Raw genomic sequence first — 17,485 nt, 5'->3', positions numbered from 1 at the left:
GTGGGCGTCGCCAGCGGTGCCCACGCGGCGAAAATTGAACTCTCGTCGAATGTACGGACTGCTCGAGCTGCTGCTGTTGGGGCATCTGCTAGGAGCGAAGCCATTGTGGAGGTGAGCCGCTCGCGATTGGAAATCACCGATGGCACGCCCCACAAGGTCAAGCTTCAGCTTAACGCACCGCCTAGTTGGTTGTGCTTCAATGAGCCAAGAAGGCATTGTACATCGACATACAAAGTAATTATCTACAAGTCCTAGCGTCGCCGCAGGCTTTCCTATTGACACATTCAAATCGTTATCGGCGGATTGGCAAGCTTACGCCACGCCGCAAGTCGGGCAACGCAGCACTTCTTTGATTGAATCTGATGTGTGTATTAGCTGCAACAAAAAAACTTAAATACCCGTAGACGAGCAAGAGTCGTAGCGAACGTATCGATGCTCTTCCTCACTCTGCACGCGCGATTACGCTTCCCAACGCTTTTACTGCAAATCCTCCTGAATGTCTTGCAGAATGTCGAGCAGCTCGGGCGCGTCCGGTCGCACGTCCGGGTCGGCGTCCAAGCAGCGGTCGGCCAGCGCCCGGATCTGCTCCGGGCAATCCTCCTGGAACGACGGTCGGAGCGCCGAGCGAATCACCATCTGAATGATCTTCATGCCCTGAAGAGGCTTGCCCGAGTTGTCGCGCTTGTCCGAATACGGCACAGCGCACATGTCCATCTCCGACATGACGATGCCGAAAGAGTAGATGTCCGCCTTTTCGGTGTACTTCTTGCCCATAAGCACCTCCGGAGCCGTCCAGTAGATCGTACCGACGCCTGCCGTCATGGTCTCCTCCACGGAGCGCTTTCGGCTGATGCCGAAGTCGCTGAGCTTCGCGCGGTACTTGCTGTCCAGCAGAATGTTCTTGGACTTGAGGTCGCGATGGATCACCTTCGGTGACAGCGAGTGCAGGTACCCTAGGGCCTCGGCAATATCCTCGGCCAGCCACATCTTGTGGTCGCGCCAGTTGAGCTTGCCCTTGCGGCGCTCCAGGTATCCGTACAGGTCGCCCTTGGCCATGAACTCAGTCACTGCGCACAGGTCCTGCGTAGTGCTCCAAGAAACACCAATGAAGCCCACAATCTTCGGGTGTTTCAACAGCGCCATGAGTTTGATCTCCGCCCCGAAGCACTCGATCTCCTTGACGTCGTGCTTCTTCTCATCAAGAATCTTCTTCACCGCCACCTGAGTGTTTTCCAGCTGCGCCAGCCACACCTCTCCGAAGGCTCCCTTGGAGATGGCTCGAGTGAAGTAGAGCGAGTCGTACGGGATCCAGCTCTCCTCGAACTCGGGGTCCTCGGACAGCTCCGCCATCACGCGCTCCGCAGTCTCCTGGGTGCGGGCGATCACGCCTGGGTCCGTCTGTCTTTGGTGCACGCCTTCCACACTGGCTGGCAGTGACACCTGACTCTGCTGGAGCTCCATCATGGACAGTCCAGGGCCTTGGTCCTCGTGCTGCTCGAGCATCGGAAGCTCAGGAGGTGGCGGTGGCGGGAACGATTGCTGTGGTTGATACTGCGATTGGTACTGCGACTGGTACTGCGACTGGTACTGAGGCTGATGCTGGTACTGGGACTGCTGCTGTTGCTGCCGAGTGTAGGTTGGGGCTCCGTTGGCCGGCCACTGGGGAGGGCGTTCTACCCTCTGCTGCGAGCCGTGGTTGGCCGCCTTCTTGTCCTTCTTGGTCGACTGTCTGCTGTAACCTGTGGACTCCATGCGTCGATCGAAGACCGTGTTGCCATGGGACGTGATGCCCGAGCGCGCGGTGGTGGACGGTAGGCCGTAGGGGCGGTCGTCCGTCCGCTTGCGGCGGTTCTGCTTGCGCTTATACACGAAGAAGGCCACGATACCGAAGAGCACAACAATCACGGCGACGACGATGTAGATGATGGAGGAGCCCGAGCTCGTGTTGGACGGGTTGGCGTCCTGCGCAGCAACGGACGTAGAGTGCAACACGAGCAACGGTAGAGCGGCCGCAATGGGGTGAAACACCTTCATCCTGCAGATTCGCGGCCGATTCAGGAATGAGCCCAAGACGTGCAAAGCCAACTGTATGGAGGTCGGTATCGCGTTTAGGGCTGTGTTTGACTGGGGCTGACTATGCCGGTCTCGCTCTTTTGGACGATTGCTGCTGTGCTCGCTGCACAGCATGGTGCTTTGTCGCCAACATCTGCGCGAGCGGTAGCGGGCTGCTCTGCGTCGTGCGTCGCGTCGAGTCCTTCCAATAACTTGTTGCCACTGGCGATTCGCTGCAACAGCTCGAGCGCTTGCAGTGAGAACGAACCCCCGCATAACATTTGCAGTGAGTGACGCATGAATCCATACCGTCCTCAAGCAATCGAGGCGTACGCCAGTACAACACCAAGACCGCTGTCATCAAGGCGTCGGTCCTCTGCTGCGGGTTGCCTTCATTACCGTCGAGACCGCTGCGTGGAAACGAGAGTCAGTTTGCGGATTGCGGCGCCGTCGGTGAGTGCACTTCGCAGGATGAGTCAAAGCTTGCGATCTGCCGTTCAAAAAGGCAACAACACGCGTGGGGCCATTGGCCATGTCACTCTCTCCAGGGTCCCACTCTGCAAGAATGACCTTGGTGTGGCACACGCGGCGGTACCGCATGTGTGGTACACGCATCATAGCAACTATTCCTGGGTCGATCTCCCCAGCTATTCCCAATCGGCGGCTCACTTGTCGACGTGTGCTGAGCATGGAGGGCGGCATCTGGGCCTTCTACTACCTGCAGGGCGAGGATGGCGAGGACCGCGCGCACCCGAATGCCTTCCGCCTGGCGGGTGTGGCCCCGGGCGCCGACGTGACGCTCGCCGACGTGCTGCGGAGCTTCCCCCTGCGCAATCCGGCGGCCTTCCACTTCCGCTTCCGGCTCAACAGCGGCAAGGGCAGCACGTTCTTCTGGCTGGACGTGACACAGCCCGCGCAAAAGGTTCCAGTGGCGGGCGGGCGTGTCATCTGCAAGCTGCTGCGGCTGGAGCGGCCTCACAAGCCCGGGCTCGTTTTTCGCCGCCGACCCGTGCTCAAGTGGGCCAGCGGCAGTCAACCTCCAAAGCGCCAGGGAAGCAGCAGCGCCCTGGGAGACAGTGCCAGTAGTGTACAGTCAGCCAAAGCCGTGCAACCGCTGGCAGAAGGGAGCAGCTTCCACCGCTCATCGTCCTCGCCCGCCTTCGAGCAGGGACGACCAGCCAAGTACTCGGACAGAGCATCAAACAGCGGCAATGGAGCGGATTCGAGGCATAGCAACGCGTCGTCCTCTAACTCAGGAGAGAAGAAATCCATTTCGAGAACGGGCTCAGGATCCAAGACAGAGGCGGCTCCAGCGCAGAGCAACTTGGAAGACTTTTTGTCGGGAGGACAGCAATCGCCCAGTGGGACCGCAGCGGCGCCGTCACCACCGAAGAGAGATGTGAACCTCATGAGCGACAGCGGCTGGAATGATACACCCGCCACGACAGCGCAGCCCAGCAACGCCAACTCGGACTTCCTGAGCGCGATGGATCCGCTGGCGGCTCGTGCGACGCCGGCAGCTCAGGTTTCGCCCTCGAAGGCGGTGCAGAGAGATCCGCCCAAGTTTGAGGATGATAACGGGCAGACGGTGGGCCCCGTGACAATGGCGGAGATGGAGGCGCACTCCAAGTCCACGTCGGACGGCTCAAATGTGTACAACCCGAACCTCGTGGACAAGTCGACCAAGAGCGAAGATGTGCGTCGCGCCATGGAAGAACGCGAGCGGCAGGTCCAGCGCGATGTAGAGCGGGCCCGAGAAGACTTGCGCAAGCGCGACGAAGCGGCTCGCAACTTGTCTGCGATGAAGGATACCGCTAATACTGTGATTGGGCCCAGGTTGAAGACGTGGGCTGAAGACAATGGGCGCGTGAAGAACATCCGCACACTGCTGTCCACGATGCACCAGGTCATGTGGGAAGACTGCAAGTGGACCGAGGTCAACATGGGCAAGCTCATTCAGCCCAACGACGTGAAGAAGCACTACCGCAAGGCCATGATCGTTGTGCACCCCGACAAGTCTGGTGGACGCAACGCCGAACAGTTGCTTATTGCAGAACGCGTCTTCGCAGCGCTTAACACTGCGTGGGAGGAGTTCCAGAAGGCCAATCCATGCTAGACGGCTGCAATGGAGAATGGTGGCAGAGCTGAGGCTGGATACAAAGTACACAACACTCTGATGAATATCAAATGCACGTTCAGATATATTGGCACGCGAAGCCTGCCTTTATTGTTCTCGTTCGTGTATCCAACAGAGTGGAGGTGCAGCACGACCGGCCTAGCGTGTAAAAAGAGGAACAGGCCGCCTGGCACTCAAAACATGGCGCGAGCGTCAGTGCTCGGCGACAAGCTGCTGAGGTCTCGGCTTCGTCTAGGCGTCTCTCAGTCCGGATGCAGGAGCCTACATTTTCTTGATCACAGCGTGAGTCCGCCAGTACTCAACCGCCTTCGTGTACTCGTCGCGGTCAATGGGCACGCCAGAGCCACCCTGACCCTTGCCGACCGCATTACGCATCATGGTAATGGGCTTCATGGGCAGCTCGTACTCCACGTCCTGTGCCTTGATCGAGATAATTCCCCACGGAGCGTCGCCGTGCGAAGGGTCCGCCGGCACGTCCACAGCCTCGTTCTCCTTGATGATCTGGTCACGGCTGTACAGGATAATGTCCAGGTACTCGGCCACCCTCGGGGTTACGCTGTGGCTCGGGAACCAACGGCCCAGACTGCTCAATCACACTACAGTTAGTATCGTTGCATTGCACGTGGATCCAGTTAGGGGCAATTGGCACGTACACTGGCAGCTCGTATTCCGTGCGGGCCTCATAATCCGACATGAGCATGTGCGCGTTGGCCTGCGTGATGGGCACCATGTTAAGACGAGCACCCGTGAAGTTCTTGATGAACAGGTGCTTGCAGAACGGCGCGTAGCTGTCGTCCCCATCATCAACAGCTCGTCAGTTCCTCCATTCACAGCGTAAATGCAATTGCAACTGCCGCATACCCGTCCACCAGCTGCTTGCCATTGGCCTCGTAGATCTCGTTCACCTTCTTGACGAACTCCTGCTTGTCAAAGTCCAGCTGCGTGCCCGAATACGTCTTGTCGTCGAACTGGCGCTTGGCGAAGCCGTCTGCGCAGGGTCCAATGAACGTCCAGTCAATGTCGCGATATCTACTATGCTTTCACTATGCACAACTGCTCACCGAGCACGAGGTCGCCGCGCTCCGCGGGCTGTGCTGCCTCTGCAGCCTGGGCCGCAGCCTTCTCCGTCTTGCTGGTGGCGGCGCCGAGCATGTTGACGAATCCGCGCGTCTGGAAGCTGCGCGTCACCGCCGCCGAGGTCCGCAAGCGCGCGAGCAGCATGTTAGCGAGCTTTAGGCTGGGGAGAGGAAGCAGGGCTGGGCAGACCTGTGGTGGTCGGGAGATATCCGCGAATGCGACAGCCGCGGCGGCATTTTTTAACGGCTCGCTCTCGGCACTCTTATTGGCTGATATCCACGATCTGCGGATTTTCAGCCAATACACGGTGGGATTCCAGAAATCGATGGACAACGATTTCCACGGTGTTCGTATTGAATTTAACAGGTTTTGTGACTGACATCCGAGTTCACAGGCTTTTGCTACTGTGCTTGCTCAGGTAAGTTGAGTATGTGACGCGGCCAGATGCAGAACACTTGATATTTGTATGCAACTTCAACATGAAGTATTAACTTAGTCGAGAGGTTTACCGGAATGCAGACGTGACGTCGACGCGCTGCTCGTTGCAAGAGAGGCTTCAACCAGCCTCGTGAGCCGCTCGAGTTGCTGCTGCTGCTGCTGGAACTGCACCTCCAGGTGGCGCTGGCCCGCCGTGATGGCATCCACCTTCTGATGTAGCGACTCCAGACGCATGGCAGCCGCAATGCGCGGCGTCGAGTGGCCGCCGTTCGACGACGACATGGAAATGGGTGTGTGCGCTGCGGGTAGCGCCATTTCCCCGTGCTCGTGCTCGTGGATCTGCTCGTCGTCGCTGAAGCTGCCCACAAAGAGCGGGTTGTTGCCGTTGATCGAGCTGCCACCGCCACCCATGACCATGCTGTACATCTCGGCCTCTTCCTCGCGCTGTTTCTCCAGCATAACCTCGATGAAGCCACTCCCGAGAATCGCCCCGGGGATCGAGAAGAGGACCAGTCCCCAGAGCGCAAGCGAGGCTCCGAGCGTGCGGCCCATGCCCGTGATGGGCACCACGTCGCCGTAGCCGAGAGACGTGATCGTCTCGATGGACCACCACACGCAGACGCCAAAGTTCGAAAACAATTTCGGCTGCGCGAGGTGCTCCAAGAAGAAGATCAGCATTGACGACGTGAGCACCACGACGGCCGTGAGGTACGTCACCACCAGGAGCTCCTCTTTCTTGCGCGCGAAGATCACCCGGAGGTTCTTCATCGCGTTGTACATGCGCTCGAGCCGCAGGAACGACACAATCCGCAGCAGTCGCAGACTTCGCAGTGTCAGTCCTCCGTGGTGGTGAGCGCTGCATCACAGAGCAGTAAAACAGTTAGCAAAGGCGAGGTGAGCAAGAATCGGTAGCACGTACTCGAACTGCATGCTGAGCTCGAGGTAAAACGGGCCCAAGGCCATCAGGTCGATCAGCGAGAGCGGTTGTGCCATCCATTTTAATCTGCAACACAACGGGCGTTAACAAGTGCCGAGCATGGTGCAGTCGGGCACGGCTTCCGTACCTTCCTTTGACCGCTCCATTGCTAAACCTGTCGTCTTCGACACACGACCACAGTCGCAGCGCGTATTCTATAGAGAAAATAATCGTCGACACCAGCAAGAAAATGTCGGACCAGTCGTTGACCTCGGGCGCTGGACCCGAAGCTGACCCGGTCGAGTCCATCTGCACGACCGCGGACGACTCGGAGATGGCCACCACCACGTTCAGCAGGATAAGCGTCAGCACGCTCAGTTCCAGCACATAGGACGCGAACTGCAGGCCATAGCGGTGCTGCACCGACGAGCGGAAACGCAGCACAGTCCAGATGTCGTGGCGCAGCGTTGTGTGGCGTCGGTAGGCCGCGCGGCTGCGGCGCCAGCGCGACGGCGACGGGGTGGACAGCAGCGTCGAGTGCTCCGTGTACGAGCGCGGTCGCTGCTCCTGCGGCGTCTTCATGCTTCCGGTCCGATGAGCTCGTCGAGTCGTCTGCAGGTCAAGTCGAAGGATGCGGCGTCTGATTTGCAGCGGCGTTTATGTTCATACAACCTCTCCATAGTCAACTCCAGACTTGAAATCTCTCTCAACAGGAATACGAAAGCCGCTCCGTCGATGCAAATCGGACTTAGTGGGGTGATGGATACGGATCCCGCGAAAGACGATATGCTGCTTGGAGAGAACGGATTCGACGGGATTGGGACAGAAACGTCGCAGATGAGTGCCGATCGAATGCGCTTGATTAGGAGGCAGCTCACTTTATAAAGCGCACCGAAGCAGTCGATCCCCCGACGTTCCTCCACACATCTGTAAGTGGCCGTGACACAGGAGCAGGCGGAAGAGAAGAAGCATGACGACGACGGAGTCTTTCTCCGCCTTCTCCACCCTTCTCGTATCCTGTGGATCTTCCGACTGACGTGTTGATCTCCTTGTGCTTTTTCGGCGGTTTGTCGCGTGCGTCGACGCTCGTTGGGACTTCTCTTTCTCAGATCATGTCCATGGCCGCTCGTCTCCGCTACTTCATCAATAGCCCCACGGGACCCAAGACCACGCACTTCTGGGGGCCCGTGGCCAACTGGGGCTTCGTGCTCGCCGTACGTCCCGCTATATCGCCTCTTTTTGTCTATCGTTGCTGCCCCCTTCTCCAGAGGTGGAGGGGGGCAGTTGTTGACACGTTGACCCATTGGCTGACTCGTTGCTGGCTGTCGTGGCGACGTTGCCGGTGTTGCAGGCTATGGCGGACATGCGGAAACCCGCTGATGTGATCTCCATCAACATGACGTCGGGTGAGTGCCAGCAGTAGCTGCTTCTTCGCGCGACTGGCCTCTAATTCGGTTCAATTGCAGCTCTGTCCATCTACAGTCTCATCTTCATGCGGTTCGCGTGGATGGTCAAGCCGCGCAACTACCTGCTGCTGGCGTGCCACGCCTCCAACGAGACTGCGCAGCTCTACCAGCTGCAGCGCGGTGTGCGCTATCAGACTAGCAAGAAGGCGGCCGAGAAGCAGGCGTAAGCAGCCGCAGCTCTCTATCATCCAGTGCAGGACGTCCACCACCAAATATACTGGCCACCAAATTCGTCGTCGTCGGTGTGCCAATTAGAAGCTAAACTTTGACTGCTTCGGTGGGATTTGACAACTCGTGTTTCTCGAGACTCCTGCTTCAGTAGACTGCATACATCTACATCTACATGGTTCTGGTAATAGAGAAGAGATGATGAGATTCAAGATTGCCAGCTTCGTGACGATACCTGCTTCTCCTTCCTGCGCGATCCCGTTGATTTTCTTCTCACATGCGGAAGACGCCGAACTTGGTCTCCTTGGGCTCTTCGTTGAGCGCAGCGCTGAGACTCAGCCCCAGCACTTTGCGCGTGTCCTTGGGGTCGATGATGCCGTCATCCCAGAGACGCGCCGTCGAGTAGTACGCCGAGCTCTCGTGCTCGTACTTGTCGAGGATGGGTTGCTTAAAGGCCGCTTCCTCCTCGGCAGACCAGCTTTCCTTGCGGCGCTCGTAGTTGTCGCGCTGCACTTGAGCCAGCACCCCTGCGGCCTGCTCGCCGCCCATGACGGAGATGCGAGCGTTCGGCCACATGTACAGGAAGCGGGGCGAGAAGGCACGGCCGCACATACCGTAGTTGCCTGCACCGTACGACCCGCCAATGATGCACGTGAGCTTGGGCACCTTGGCATTGGAAACGGCCATGACCATCTTGGCGCCGTCCTTAGCGATTCCTCCATGCTCGGCCTTCTTGCCAACCATGAAGCCCGTGATGTTCTGCAAGAAGAGCAACGGAATGCCGCGTTGGCTGCACAGCTCGATGAAGTGCGCCGCCTTGACGGACGACTCGGAGAACAGAATACCGTTGTTAGCCACAATGCCGACTGGGTTCCCATACAAGCGCGCGAAGCCCGTGACGATCGTCGAGCCGTACTCCTTCTTGAACTCGTCGAAGCGGCTGCCGTCCACGATGCGGGCAATCACCTTCCGCACGTCGAACGGTTTGCGCGAGTCCACAGGAATCACACCGCCCAGCTCGTCCGGCGAGTACAGTGGCTCCTCGATTGGCGTTTGGGTGACAGCAGGCTGTTTGCGATAGTTGAGGTTGCTGACAATGCGCCGCGTGATGTCCAGCGCGTGGGCGTCGTTGTTCGCGTAGTGGTCGGTCACGCCGGACGTGCGGCAGTGTACGTCAGCGCCTCCGAGTTCCTCCGGCGTGACCACTTCTCCCGTCGCCGCCTTCACCAGCGGCGGTCCTCCCAGGAACACCGTGCCGTTCCCTTTCACAATGACGCTCTCGTCCGACATGGCTGGCACGTAGGCTCCTCCTGCCGTACAGCTGCCCATGACCACTGCGATCTGCGGGATCCCCATCGCCGACATGGTCGCTTGGTTATAGAACTCCCGTCCAAAGTGCTCGCGATCCGGGAAAATGTCTGCCTGCAGCGGCAGGAAGGCGCCACCCGAGTCCACGAGGTAGACGCAGGGTAGACGGTTTTCCTGCGCGATCTCCTGCGCGCGCAGATGCTTCTTGACCGTGAGGGGGAAATAGGTGCCGCCCTTGACCGTGGCGTCGTTGCCCAGGATCATGCACTCCACGCCGTTGATGCGGCCGACGCCTGTGACGATACCGGCGCTGGGCACCCCACCGCCGTACATGTCGTACGCGGCCAAGGGAGACAGCTCCAGGAATGGCGAGCCGGGGTCCAGCAGCGAGTCGATGCGGTCGCGTACAGGCATCTTGCCTCGGGATTCGTGACGCGCGCGAGCCGCCACTCCACCGCCTTGACGCGCGTGGGCCACGCGCTCGCGCAGCTCGGACGTGAGCTTGGCCATGTGCGCCAGAGACTCCTGGAACTGCGCCGACTTGACGTTGAGCGCACCGTCCAGCACGTTGGAGAAGGAGTCGAGCGCGCCCGCCTGCGAGGCGAAGCTGCGCACAGAGAGGAGCAGCGAGCGCCGCGCCGGGGCGCCAAGTACGCTGCCGTACACGTTCCGCAGCATCGGTTGAAGTTTGACTTGAAGCTTTGTATCTTACTGAATCCGAACTTTACGGTAGTGACCTTAAGTTGATTGGCCAAAATAAGGACGGTTTCAGCCAATGGTAATCGCTCTTCTTCGTAGTGATCCAGGTTGGAATACTCTCTCAATAAGAATCATTCGGCTGACATTTCTTTTTTCTTCGAAAAAATATTCGGAAATGCAAATTTTCTCGTAGACAATAATAGACCAGTCGGAATGGCAACGTGAATGTTGCAGCTTGCAACTTGCAACTTGCAAGTGCGCCAAAGCCAAATCGACATGGATTTGGAACGTCGAGGCTCGACGCGGGTGCAACATCAGCATAATAAAAGCTTTGCTAAACAGATTCAGCCCATACGGATGGATGTGCGCGAACTGCAGTGCTTCTCCTACCGTTGGTACATGTATTATCACTACAGCCAAACACCAACAACCTACTTACTACCTACTCTTCCCAACGAGAGCACGATCCGTCCTGTCCTCCCTGTGTGCTGCAGTCCTCGCACGCACACACATTATGATACTTGTTGATAAATAAGACTCGCTCCTCTCCGTCACGACTCATTCGGACGCTCTTCTGTGTCCGCCTGCATGGCCATCGTCACGGCGAGCATCTGGTCCCGCTGGAGCTGCTCGAAGTGCTGCATCGCCGCGTACTGGTCGTCGCCCGACGCGAGCTCTAGCGCCAGCATCAGGTCCGAGTCAAACTCCGTCGCCAGCCGGAGCCCGGTGCGCAGGATGGACGGGAACCCGAGCGGCAACGCCGTCGGGAACAGGTCTGTGTGCACGAACTTGCGCAGCGGCGTCTGCTTCACGGCGAGCGCGGCCGCGTACAGCTCCGCGGACCGCTTCATGTCCTCTTCCGTGTGCTTCGACTGGTCGCGCTTGTCCAGGTACTCATAAATCCGCGCGACCAAGTCCGTGGCGTACGAGCCGAGATCTTCCACTTCATCTGACGTCAGCTGCCACAGTTCGTCGCCTTCCGAGCAGTTGAATTTTGCGCGGCAGATCGGACACGTCTGACTCTGTGTACTCCAGTGCTGGAAGCAGTTGAGACAGAAGCTGTGGGCACAGGGAAGCGCTACCTGCTTCTTCTTGTCCATGCAGATCTGGCACTCCGTTTCGTCAAAGTCTAGGTCCCCCGCACTGTAAAATTTGCAGTAGACACACTAAAGTTAGCGCTTCAACCCTGGCCGCAGTTAGTGCCGCAACGTACCTGGTCGTCTTCTCGGGGAAGCGCACGGTGTGTGCAGCGCAGGCCTTGACGTCCGACAGAAAGCAGTAGATGTAGTAGAACTGGGGGATCGTCAGGGTCTTGGCCTGGCCAATGGTCTCGGAGCCCCCATACTCGTACGTCGGGTCCCGCGGGATCTCGACGCGGAAATCGCCGAGGTCGAGCTGCAGCTCCTCGGGCCGACGCATCTTGCGCACCTCGACGGCCACGTTGCCGCGCATGCGCCACACGTACGGCAGCAGCTCGGCCGACGCGTTCGGGTCGATCACAACGCGGAAGGACAGGTAGCAGTTCTTGGGTGTCGCGCAGATCTGGGCCCTGCAAGGAGCGGAAGTAGAGGAATGATGGTCAGTGCAAACGAAAAATATTTCACTTTGTACTTCAACGTGGCAGCGCGTACCACTCGTTGGCGTTTTGCAAGTGCGTGCCGAAGTCCATGAACGTGCCCATGGCCTGGCGCACACGTTTCTTCATCTTGTCCTCCTGCATGGATGTAGTCTGGCCCATATTCGTTCCTTGGTGGTTGGCGATGACCAAGCGCAAGTGCTCGCGACGGGGGAAAAGCCTAAATGGCTTCGTGTTCTCGCTGCTGCATGCAGGCGTTTTTCTGAAAAGTGAAAATACGCCGTCGTCTCTACGGCAGCCATCTGGTTCGATACAATGCACAAGCTGCGGACTGGTCGCCGGATCTTCCGCGGCCCGGTTCGACCGCCATAAATCGCGCTGCTTGGGTTTTCTCGAGAAAAAGCTCGTGGCGATTAGGGAAGTTAAACCAGCCTCTTCTTTTGCCTGCAGGCGCGTGCTGTGCGTTGCCTTCACTGCGCCTCCGAGGTGATGTCATGGCCATGCGGCCTCGGGCGGGGCTATCGCCCAGGTGGCCCAAGATGGCGACCTCCTGCCAGACGAGCAAATGTAACACCGTTCTCGGGGAGAGAGAAGGTTCGCATGGATGCGCGCACACGCGCCAGCACGCGGCCTGTGCAAATCGCTCCGTCGCCGCGGTGCCTCTGCCCAATGGCCAATTAGCTCGGCCACCGAGCGTGACACCAGGCTACGCGGTCCTGTGTCGTTGCCAAGCAAAACGGCCACAGGTCAACAATAGGCGAGCCAGGCGCGATTTGCAACAGCAAAACATCATCGCAGATCGATGCGGGCGTCGCTTCAAGATCGCGTGTGAGGCGGCAGTCGACGAACGACGCTTCCTGTGCGCAGTCCGAACGGAGAATGGCCGACGAGCTAGAGGGCGACTCGCCCAACACGGTGGAGCTGCACCCGAAGCGCACCACGTCCTTCGCCGCGCGCCGCAAGAAGAAGCCGCCGGTCGGTGCGTGCATGTTGTCTCTCCATTACGGCAGACGCACGCGTGGCATGACGTAGCCGGCAGGATACAATGCACATAGGTAGACTCACTGACGTGCGCTGGCTGGCTGCGGACTGCTGTGTAGGTGCAGTATGACCTGGCGACGCGGATCGCGATGGAGCGCGAGAAGACCAAGTACTGGGCTCGGATCCTGCTGCTCTTCCCGCTCGTGCCCGTGTGCCTCGCGCTCACGACCATCGTCTTCGGCGGTGTCATCATCAACGTGGCCACCAACGACTGCAACGCCGACCTCATGAGTGCGTTTGCATCAGTACTGTAGCTCCTGCAGCTGCGCGGTAATGCCGTCCCGCAGAGGAGGACGAACGCTGTTTGAGGCGCGTGTGGTGGGTGGCTGATGTCCGTTGTGCTTGTCGCGGCTTGCAGGGTTCTTGCAGGGCGCGGTGGTGCTGAGCCACGTGCTTGTCATCTTCTACACGTACTGCTGGATGGGGCCGTGGCCGATCAGGAGCCTGCGCACCGTGCGGGTCTTCTACCTTGTGTACGGGCTCCTGTGCGTCGTGTGGTGGGGGCTCTACGGCACGCTGCAGGCGGTCACGGCCACGAGCTCGGGCTTCGAGTCCTGTCTGTCCATGTCGCCCACGCTCTACATCTTCTCGCAGTACGAGGTGGCGGCCTTCTGGATAGTGTTCATCGCGACCGTCGCGTTCTTCGTGAGCGAGAAGACGGCGCGTATGCGGCAGGACAAGCTGGATCAGTGGACCCACAAGAAGGACGAAGCCAAGCGCGCCAAACAGCAGCAGGAGCAAGAGAGCCGCGACCGTGTGCTTCAAGATGCGCAGGAAGAGGCACGCAAACTCGAGGAGGATCAGCGCCAGAAAATCGCGGCCACGCAGGAGCAGCTCTACGACGGCAGCGACGACGAAGAAGGCGGTGGGGAGCAGGACGATGACCTCGACGGGGAGGACGAATACGGCGTCGGCAAGAATGACAATCAACAAGACGAAGCAGACGAAGACGAGGAAGAAGAAGAAGTCCCGCTTGCAGGAGGGGAAACAGTGTAGCCATGTCCGTTGTAGCTATGTCAACTTCAACGAGGTTCTGTACACCATAATCCTTTTATATTGCATGCGGGGTCGGTGTGCACCTCCAAACCCAACAAAGCGAATAATTTTGAGAGAAGGCGACCCGATCGGAGAGACACGGGGAATCACTCCGAGACGCGGTTCTAGCAGCATGAGCAGCGCCAACGGGCAGACAATCACCGTGTGCGGCAACGTCTTCCGGTACGTTCTTCAGCTGCAGCCTCCCTCCCTCGAAATTGCGCGCTCAATCGCCGTCGTTTACGCTCAAATCGCTCATGCTTTATGCCAATTGTTTGTGTCGCCCTTTGCAGCCTGGTGGAGACGATCGGGCGGGGCTCCTACGGCACCGTACGAAGAGAAGCCTATATAGTACCTATCACGAGCGCCGCAGCTAATTTTTACGCCGTGGGTCGTCGTTTTAGGTGCACAAGGCCATCAACTTGTCGTCCGGGGCGGCGGTGGCCGTGAAAATGATCGGGAAGGACAAACTGCGGCGGCCGCACGAGCGCCAGAGCATCGAGAAGGAGATCGAGACCATGCGCGTGGCCGTGGAGCAGTTCGAGAACGGCCACCCGCACATTGTGCGTCTGCTGTGCACGAAGGAGTCGCAGCACCACATTTTCATTGTGCAGGTTGGCCAGAGACAGAGAAAAAAGAGGTGGATAGGACTGTACTGATGAAACTGGTTGATGTTGCAGGAGTATTGTGCCGGCGGAGATATTGCGCAGCTCATGAAAGCGAACAGCGGACTCAAGGAGGAGCAGGCGCGGCTGTATATGTCGCAGCTGGGTGCGTGGTTTTTGGTCGATAAAAGGCAATTGTGCGTATTGCTCACGTTATTGTTATTGGATTTCGTTCAGCCTCGGGGTTGCAGTTCCTGCGCTCGCAGAATGTCGTGCACCGCGATCTGAAACCTGCGAACTTGCTGCTTTCTTCGCGGAATCTGGCGACGGCTAAACTCAAAATTGGTGCGTTGTTTTGAATGAGGCTGTTGGTGAAAGGGAGTTTTTGGCTGATGTGTTGTTCTGGCTGGTGGTAAATTTGTGCAGCGGACTTTGGTTTCGCGCGCGAATTGGGGTCGGAGATGATGGCTGAGAGTGTTGTGGGGTCGCCGCTTTACATGGCACCAGAGCTGCTGGAGTACAAGAGTTACGATGCCAAGGCCGATTTGTGGTCTGTTGGCATCATCCTGTACGAGATGCTCGTGAACGAACACCCGTTCCTCGTGGTTGACAAGTGTCATGCGACCAATCACTTGGCGCTACGCCGGAACATCTACCGATATTACGAGCACTACGGCCATCTTCGGCTGCCGAAGAAAGTCAGTGTGTCTCCCGAATGCGAGCAACTGGTGGAAGCGCTGTTACGGGTGGACCCACGCAAGCGAATCTCCTTCGAGGACTTTTTCCGTGCGCCATTTTTGCTGCCACCAGCTCCGGCTGAAACAGATGCAGGCGCTGCTGATTTAGAGAGCTCGGAGACGAAGCAGCCTCTTGTGGCTGAAAAGCAGCCCGAGTATGGTAAGTTATATGCTTTGTTTCTGGCAGACTGCTTGTTCTCTTTCTAACCAGCTCGTCTACGCAGAGGATTGGGCTACGTTTAGCGACGAGTACGTGATGGTGGAGAACGAGTACGAGGACGTCGGTCGGAAGGTGCTGGACGGTCAGGACCTGAATGTGGACCTAGACGATAAGGTGGTGACAAAGCGAAGCATTTTTCTTAGCAAAGGAAGCTGGCAACACTAACTCTGTGTGATTTGAATGCCTGAATAGGCAAAGCACCACGCAAAGGAGCATGTGCTCGCCACCGATGCTGGTACCACCATAGTGGACGGAGGTGTTGAGATCAGAGACGTCGTAATTGACACGTCGTCTCCCCGGAACAGTAAGGTCGGAGATGTCGCGGTGGAAGCAGGTGTTACCACTGACTTTGAAGGAGACACCAAAATGCCGGCACATGAAGTAATTCCAGTGGCTAAGAATGACAAGTGGCTGGTCGGTGAACGTCGTCAGTGGGTGACTGATGACAACCGGCTCGAGGAGCTGCTGGGCATTTGCTACAAGAGTTTTGCATGTGGCAGTGTGGCGCTCTTTGTACCCACGCCGTTTGGCGACTACATCGCGTTCCACGAAGGCTGTCCTCACTACTATCTGTCGGAGGAATCGATTGCTGCATCCAAAAAGGATGATCGGTAAGCTTCAAAGCAAAAGCTTGCAGAGTATATGACTTAAACCACTGATTGTGATGCTTGTTTTGTTTGCAGGAACCCTCCGTACGTTCTCGGGCACATCGTCTACATCGACGACCACGAAACGACTGATGTGAGTGTGATTCAGCTCAAATGTTGGGTTTACTCGTCTGGTTTAACCCTTTCACATGCGTCCTTCACAGAAATTGAACCCGTATTGCCTCCGTGAAGGCACCAAGTATCACGTAGTATCCGTGACCCCACTTGCAACATCAGCCCATGATGCTAACGGAAGTGTGGGAACTGCTGACAGCTCGTCTGCGTCGGATGAACTGCCGCTGTCGCAGGTGCTTACTGGTCGTACCGTCGCAAGTGACGTGGAAGAGCATGGCCTCCAAGACGTTGTGAGTGAGCAGCCTTCCGCTGAGGGCTCACACACCCCGGTAGAGCATCAGCGGATATCGTTCCGTAGCTTCCAGATCAGTTCCTTGGCGTTGTTTTTCCTGAAGGGAGGGAAGCTGCCGTACGTAGCCTTCAATGAGGGGGCTCCGAACTACTATCTGGCGAACGAGTCGATTCAAGCGGCGATTTTGGGCGTGGGCAGTGATCGGACACCGCCCGCATACATCTGTGGCGAGATTATCTTTATCGATACATTCCATGCGACCGAGGTACGGACTTGTTGTGGCGGTGCCATTGGCACTTATGCTGACGTGAGGTGTGCTATGTCAGGATTTCAACCCGTACCGCCTGCCGTACGGAACGCGATTCCATGTTGTGACGGTCGCAAACCCGAAGAGGACGTAGCCGGCAAGTGCAGCGAATTTAAATGGGCATGAAGCTGCGAAGTACGTGTTTGTTGGAGCATTCCACGCGAAATAATAAACAAGGCGACGAGTGATGAATTGTTTGCTGGGTACGAGATGCAAGAGGGACAACCTTGGCTTGCAAATACCTTGTCTATCGTTTCGTTTCTTAGCTTTCTAGAAAAGAAAGCAGTCCTCACGCTACCACCCTGTTCGTCTGGGGACTCCTTTAGTACAGCAACGGTGCCTAGTAGCTCCAGACACACGGGAACGTTTAGGCAGACACGAAGGTTCACTGACAACACGCAATCGGTAAAGCGCAATGCCTGCATTTACCACTTTCGCGCGTGGCGCCTAGTCCGGTTATCTCCAACTACGCAATGTCTTGAGCAGTATCTTGGCGGATTCGTTCGACCTGTTCGAAGAACCCGACCCGAACTGTGTCGTTAAATCCGTCAGGGAGATCAGCATTTGCCGGAAGCCCCAGAAGTTGGTGGACGTCGAATTACAAAACAGCATGTTCCTGGTCAATAATAGGCAGAATACCCGCACGATTGACATCATTGTCGCCAGGAAACTGTCCGTCCACCCGCTGC

The 17,485-nt window shown here is 57.7% G+C and overlaps 9 protein-coding genes across 9 annotated transcripts; 4 read left to right on the top strand and 5 right to left on the bottom strand.

Moving 5' to 3' along the window:
• Nucleotides 1–477: 477 nt before the first annotated feature.
• Nucleotides 478–2,034, bottom strand: KRP23_12414 (putative serine/threonine-protein kinase drkB; the record flags this gene model as incomplete). The annotated part of the gene is made up of 1 exon (XM_067883032.1): nucleotides 478–2,034. The coding sequence occupies one exon, from the start codon at nucleotides 2,032–2,034 to the stop codon at nucleotides 478–480; it is 1,557 nt and encodes a 518-aa protein (XP_067739322.1).
• Nucleotides 2,035–2,740: 706 nt separating this feature from the next.
• KRP23_12413 (Cyclin-G-associated kinase) lies at nucleotides 2,741–4,168 on the top strand (the record flags this gene model as incomplete). Its single annotated transcript, XM_067883031.1, has 1 exon — nucleotides 2,741–4,168. One exon carries the CDS (start codon nucleotides 2,741–2,743, stop codon nucleotides 4,166–4,168), a length of 1,428 nt encoding a protein of 475 aa, XP_067739321.1.
• Nucleotides 4,169–4,450: 282 nt separating this feature from the next.
• Nucleotides 4,451–5,410, bottom strand: KRP23_12412 (uncharacterized protein; the record flags this gene model as incomplete). The annotated part of the gene is made up of 4 exons (XM_067883030.1): nucleotides 4,451–4,772; nucleotides 4,843–4,977; nucleotides 5,051–5,177; nucleotides 5,251–5,410. 4 exons carry the CDS (start codon nucleotides 5,408–5,410, stop codon nucleotides 4,451–4,453), a joined length of 744 nt encoding a protein of 247 aa, XP_067739320.1.
• Nucleotides 5,411–5,758: 348 nt separating this feature from the next.
• KRP23_12411 (Potassium voltage-gated channel subfamily KQT member 5) lies at nucleotides 5,759–7,202 on the bottom strand (the record flags this gene model as incomplete). The annotated part of the gene is made up of 3 exons (XM_067883029.1): nucleotides 5,759–6,560; nucleotides 6,624–6,707; nucleotides 6,769–7,202. The coding sequence occupies 3 exons, from the start codon at nucleotides 7,200–7,202 to the stop codon at nucleotides 5,759–5,761; spliced, it is 1,320 nt and encodes a 439-aa protein (XP_067739319.1).
• A 153-nt stretch (nucleotides 7,203–7,355) lies between these two features.
• KRP23_12410 (Mitochondrial pyruvate carrier 1) lies at nucleotides 7,356–8,253 on the top strand (the record flags this gene model as incomplete). The annotated part of the gene is made up of 5 exons (XM_067883028.1): nucleotides 7,356–7,461; nucleotides 7,521–7,549; nucleotides 7,730–7,834; nucleotides 7,972–8,026; nucleotides 8,087–8,253. 5 exons carry the CDS (start codon nucleotides 7,356–7,358, stop codon nucleotides 8,251–8,253), a joined length of 462 nt encoding a protein of 153 aa, XP_067739318.1.
• Nucleotides 8,254–8,527: 274 nt separating this feature from the next.
• On the bottom strand, nucleotides 8,528–10,240 carry KRP23_12409 (Methylcrotonoyl-CoA carboxylase beta chain, mitochondrial; the record flags this gene model as incomplete). The annotated part of the gene is made up of 1 exon (XM_067883025.1): nucleotides 8,528–10,240. The coding sequence occupies one exon, from the start codon at nucleotides 10,238–10,240 to the stop codon at nucleotides 8,528–8,530; it is 1,713 nt and encodes a 570-aa protein (XP_067739317.1).
• A 572-nt stretch (nucleotides 10,241–10,812) lies between these two features.
• On the bottom strand, nucleotides 10,813–11,999 carry KRP23_12408 (E3 ubiquitin-protein ligase AIRP2; the record flags this gene model as incomplete). Its single annotated transcript, XM_067883024.1, has 3 exons — nucleotides 10,813–11,404; nucleotides 11,475–11,810; nucleotides 11,893–11,999. 3 exons carry the CDS (start codon nucleotides 11,997–11,999, stop codon nucleotides 10,813–10,815), a joined length of 1,035 nt encoding a protein of 344 aa, XP_067739316.1.
• A 717-nt stretch (nucleotides 12,000–12,716) lies between these two features.
• Nucleotides 12,717–13,874, top strand: KRP23_12407 (uncharacterized protein; the record flags this gene model as incomplete). Its single annotated transcript, XM_067883023.1, has 3 exons — nucleotides 12,717–12,812; nucleotides 12,938–13,109; nucleotides 13,237–13,874. The coding sequence occupies 3 exons, from the start codon at nucleotides 12,717–12,719 to the stop codon at nucleotides 13,872–13,874; spliced, it is 906 nt and encodes a 301-aa protein (XP_067739315.1).
• Nucleotides 13,875–14,046: 172 nt separating this feature from the next.
• On the top strand, nucleotides 14,047–16,890 carry KRP23_12406 (Serine/threonine-protein kinase ATG1a; the record flags this gene model as incomplete). Its single annotated transcript, XM_067883022.1, has 11 exons — nucleotides 14,047–14,096; nucleotides 14,207–14,243; nucleotides 14,318–14,527; nucleotides 14,594–14,684; nucleotides 14,756–14,863; nucleotides 14,945–15,415; nucleotides 15,480–15,589; nucleotides 15,668–16,086; nucleotides 16,159–16,216; nucleotides 16,287–16,754; nucleotides 16,816–16,890. 11 exons carry the CDS (start codon nucleotides 14,047–14,049, stop codon nucleotides 16,888–16,890), a joined length of 2,097 nt encoding a protein of 698 aa, XP_067739314.1.
• Between the last annotated feature and the right edge of the window lie 595 nt (nucleotides 16,891–17,485).

This window comes from Phytophthora ramorum (assembly GCF_020800215.1).
Source record: "Phytophthora ramorum isolate Pr-102 chromosome Unknown Phyram_PR-102_s0015, whole genome shotgun sequence".
NCBI lineage: Eukaryota > Oomycota > Peronosporomycetes > Peronosporales > Peronosporaceae > Phytophthora > Phytophthora ramorum.
This window is presented reverse-complemented; position numbering and strand designations above follow the sequence as displayed.